General features: G+C 50.3%; 1 protein-coding gene across 1 annotated transcript; it reads left to right on the top strand.

Moving 5' to 3' along the window:
• Positions 1–1,455: 1,455 nt before the first annotated feature.
• Positions 1,456–3,958, top strand: MAFK (MAF bZIP transcription factor K). Its single transcript, XM_056866383.1, has 2 exons — positions 1,456–1,535; positions 3,524–3,958. Exons 1-2 carry the CDS (start codon positions 1,500–1,502, stop codon positions 3,956–3,958), a joined length of 471 nt encoding a protein of 156 aa, XP_056722361.1. The 5' UTR covers positions 1,456–1,499.
• Positions 3,959–4,507: the final 549 nt, after the last annotated feature.

Below are 4,507 nucleotides of genomic sequence, written 5' to 3'. Positions count from 1 at the left end.
TCTCCTCCCCTTTCTCCCTTTCCTCCTCACAACCACAGCCCTGTGGGGTAGGCTTGAGCCGAGATGGAGTGGCTGGGCCAAGGTCACCCAGCGAGCTTCCGCGGCCCAGTGGAGATTCGAACCCGGGTCTCCCAGGTCCGAGTCCGCGACGCCTGGCTGGCTTAGTGGTATTGCTGAGTGGGAGGTGGGGTCTCCCCAGAGCAAGTAGGGGTTCCTGTAGGAAAGCCTGTGAAGAAACGGCAACCAGACGCTGACAACTGCTGTCCTTGTCTGGCCCATCTTCACCCCAGTTTCTTACCAAGTGTGACTTGAACACGTGGCGCGTTGGCTCCTCCTGTGTGTTCTGGCCTGTTTTTGTGCCGGCTGTTGCAATGGAGCATCCGTTCCCTGGTGCACACTTTTTGGGAGCCCCAGTGGGACCTGAGATTCTTTTCCAGGCTAGCCACGGAAAGCATCAACCCCAGATGTTCTCTTCGTTTCAGGGTTTGGGGGAAGAGCCCCTGCCTCGCATGTTATTTTTTTAAAAAAGCAGGTGACATCCTTGGCATCTCCACAGAACCATGGCTGGGAAAGGCCTTGAAGCACTGAAGAGTCTTGAAGCACTGAAGAGGGGCCGTGGCTCAGTGTCAGAGCATCTGCTTGGCATGCAGAAGGTCCCAGGTTCAATCCCCAGCATCTCCAGTTGAAAGGGACTAGGCAAGTAGGTGATGTGAAAGACCCCTGCCTGAGACCCTAGAGAGCCGCTGCCGGTCTGAATAGACAATACTGACTTTGATGGACCAAGGGTCTGATTCAGTATAAGGCAGCTTCATGTGACCATCAGAGCAGAGTATATACAGCTAGAGAGAGTTCTTTGACATTAAAATTTGTTTACTGCCACTCAACAGGTTCCTTCGCCGCGTATTATCAGGTTTCCCTCGGCCTCTTTCAGGGCTAGAAATGTGCCAGGCCAGTTCTCGCGAACACATGAAGCTGCCTTCTGCTGAATCAGACCATCAGTCCATCAAGCTCAGTATTGTCTACTCGGACTGGCAGCAGCTCTCTGGGGTCTTGGGCAGAGTACATCACCTATTGCCTGGTCTTCTTTTAACTAGAAATGCCAGGGATTGAACCTGGGACCTTCTGCACGCCAAGGAGATGCTCTACCACTGAGCCACAGCCCCTCCCCAAGACTTGTTCCTAAGACTTCTTGGCATTCTGCTGTCAGAATTCTGTTACTAGAACGGTGCAGCTTCCCTGTATGAAAAGTCTGTAAACCACCACAGCATTAAGGAAAGTGAACATAGTAAGGAAAGGTGCTAAAATCTGAATTTTAAGTACTACACATAAAGGAGAAAAATGACTAGTTTGGAATGTCTGAGGTGTGTGTTGTCCCGGGGTGGGGTGGGGAGCAGAATATTTGGTTTCCAAACCTGCAGGGTATTTTAACCCGTCCCCCTTTTCTTTCTCTTCCAGTTGCAATTTCTGAGCAGTTCTGTCCAGGAGACTGCACCCAGGTTATGACGGCTAATCCCAAACCGAACAAAACATTAAAGGTAAGCCCTGTCCGATTGAAGAAAGGCTAGACCGATTCACAGGGAGCAGGCCAAGGTAGCGAAACAAAAACTCCATGATCAGAGGCAGCACACCTCCAAGGATTAGATGCTGGTGACTGAAAACAGGAGGTTGCTCTGCTGAAAAGCTGGCCGACATAAAAAACATGGTGCTTGATACAGCAGTAAGGACTTGGGCTCTGCCTTCAGTTATTTTCACACTGATAAGTCTTCTAAATTAGCCTTTTCTCTGACATCAAGATTCATTTACTTAAAGTCTGTATATGCGAGGATCTTCGCTGCATTACTGTGTATGTATGCAAGAAAATGTTTTTAAATAATATGTTAATTTTGAAAGGCTTCCTGTTAAACTGAGCTTCTGCCTGAAATGCGGAAGAATTACTATTAGAGCGATGCCTAACCTGACTCCTTAACATTTTGTAGTTGGTTCCACCTTCTGTGGAACCTTTTATAGTTGCACCCACCCTCCTGGGTTAGAATTCCAGAGTGGCCCCACAGGCTCAAAAAAGGTTGGGGGAACCCTGTTCTACACTATGGGGATAACGCTACGGCCCTCTACGGCACGGTTGTGGTAAGGATATCTGAGATAAAGAACATGGACTGCTCTGAGAACCTTTAAAGCTGTATTCAAATCCGAGTGACAGTGAAGTGCACGCAGGTCTTGCAGAGGAATTGATAACCCTTACTGGGCCACAGAAAAATGTTTACCAGCCCACTTACGTTGTTGAATATTTTATAAATAAAACAAATAACTAAGAGGGGGTCTGGCTGATTTCCTGTTTAACATAAAGATCTTCTTGGTCAGAGAGGTGAGCTAGAAAAATCACGATGAGTAATTAAAATGTGAAATTCACTGCCAGAGGATGTAATGATGGCCACGGGGGCTTAGACTGTTTTAACAGGGGAAAGACAGATTCATGGAGCGGGGGCGGGTCTGTCAGTGGATACTAAGGGAACCTCCACGTTCAGAGGCAGTCAACCTCTGAATACCAATGCGAGGAGGCAAAATCACTGGAAGGCCTCGGCCTCTATGTCCTCTTGTTGGATCTCCCAAAGAACTGGTTGGCCACTGTGTGAGGCAGGATACTGGACTAGATGGACCAATGGTTTGATCCAGCAGGGCTCTTTTCATGTTCTTACGTTCTTAGAATGAACGTTACTCGTTTGTGACGCAGGATTGGCCTAAAACTCCCCCCAAGACCCCCCCCCCCATTGCAGCTTTGATCCAGGAAGACTATTTCTACTCACTGTAGGTGACCAGGTGAGCCCGAAAGAGCAATCCTACGCAGAGTTACTCCAGTTTAAGCACCTTGAGTTGAGCGGAGGAACTCTCGGTAGGATTGCACTGCAAACCAGTTACTTAGCTGTATGCTAAATTGGCCTTTTTGACTTCAGTGTCTTCTTTAAGGTTTCTGCCTCCGGACCTCTCAGCATGACGGTACTTTAGTGAAGATGAGCTACTCTTCCCTGTTCACACAGGTCTCGTGCTAAGATCACAGGGAGAGGCCCTCTTGACTGCCCCGCCAATCAAATAAGACCAACTGATGGGTACACGAGAGAGGGCCTTTTCAGTGGTGGCCCTGTGATTATGGAGCAACCTCCCCAGGGAGATGCGGCCAGCCCCCACTCTTTCGATCTTTAGGAGACAGCTGAAGACAGTTTTATTCACGAGGGCGTTCGATTAGTTGATCTGTTCTTCTGTCTACCTGTAGTTTTTTTAATTGAATTATTATTTACTTTGTAAGCCGCCGAGTTTCTGTAAGGTAGAAAGGCAGCTAATAAATGTTTTAAGTAAATAAATAACGGCCCATCCCAAAGGGCGCCGCCGTTGCCAGGGACGTGGGGCCTTGCTGTCCATGTTGCTAAGGAGCGTCTTGATCCAGATCTGTTCAGAGCTTAGTGGCAGGACCACAAGGTTTTATGCAACAAGCTCGCCTCTGCCATTACCTCTGTGCCGTTGGTATCTGCAGGTTAAGGAGGAGTCGGGAGAGAACTCCCCGGTGCTGAGCGACGATGAACTCGTGTCGATGTCGGTGCGGGAGCTGAACCAGCACCTGAGGGGCCTCTCGAAAGAGGAGGTGATCCGCCTGAAGCAGCGGCGGCGCACGCTCAAGAACCGGGGCTACGCTGCCAGCTGCCGGATCAAACGGGTGACCCAGAAGGAGGAGCTGGAGCGGCAGCGGGTCGAGCTGCAGCAGGAGGTGGAGAAGCTGGCCCAGGAAAACAGCAGCATGAAGGTCGAGCTGGACGCCCTCCGCTCGAAGTACGAGGCGCTGCAGAGCTTTGCCCGCACAGTGGCCCGGGGCCCGATCACCCCGGCCAAAGTTGCCGCCACCAGCGTCATCACCATCGTGAAGTCGGCGGACATCTCTTCCAGTTCGGTGCCATTTTCGGCGGCGTCCTAGTGTTCGGGGGTGGGCAAAATGGCCACCTTTGGGGGGATGGGATGCTGGGATGCTGTCCACCACTGAAGAGCCTATCTGCTTCAAGGAATCCGACTTTTCCAAAACCACCAAGCGGAATATCTACAAAGGGGACAAAAAATGAACCAGCTGCTCTCCTGTGGACGTAGAATTCTGTGAACTTTATTTGACCAGGATTGGGATTCCCAGTTTGTTGCTATCAAGAGGTCTTGCTCAGCTCTTCCGTGCAGGTTCTTCAGGTCTGTGGTGGCTTCCCAACTGGAAGACAAGACAGGAGCATCAAGCTAAGCCACCAAGATACGAATGCCCTGGCAGACCTAGTGGGCAACGTAAACTAACAAGAATGGCATCTTCCTCCCTTGGGAAAATATCACAATAAGTGCGTCCCGTCACAGTCACCTCTATTTCCATCTCTGGGTGGGTTTGTGCTCCAAGTTCATCAGAGCGTGGTAGGATAGGCCTGGCTTTGTCTGTCAAATTTCAGAAACCCTTCCCGGGTTAATGCCCACCCTGGTTACCAAGCGCTGTGTG

The sequence above is a fragment of the Euleptes europaea genome, chromosome 21 (genome assembly GCF_029931775.1).
Source record: "Euleptes europaea isolate rEulEur1 chromosome 21, rEulEur1.hap1, whole genome shotgun sequence".
In the NCBI taxonomy this organism is placed as follows: Eukaryota; Metazoa; Chordata; class Lepidosauria; order Squamata; family Sphaerodactylidae; genus Euleptes; species Euleptes europaea.
The sequence above is the reverse complement of the archived record's forward strand: the minus strand, read 5'-3'. Positions and strand labels throughout refer to the sequence as shown.

Bases quoted from the DNA above. Each gene is read 5' to 3' on its own strand.
- MAFK (XM_056866383.1), top strand. From the start codon at position 1,500: ATGACGGCTAATCCCAAACCGAACAAAACATTAAAG. The intron at 1,536-3,523 runs GTAAGCCCTGTC...TGGTATCTGCAG, and splicing joins AACCGAACAAAACATTAAAG to GTTAAGGAGGAGTCGGGAGA.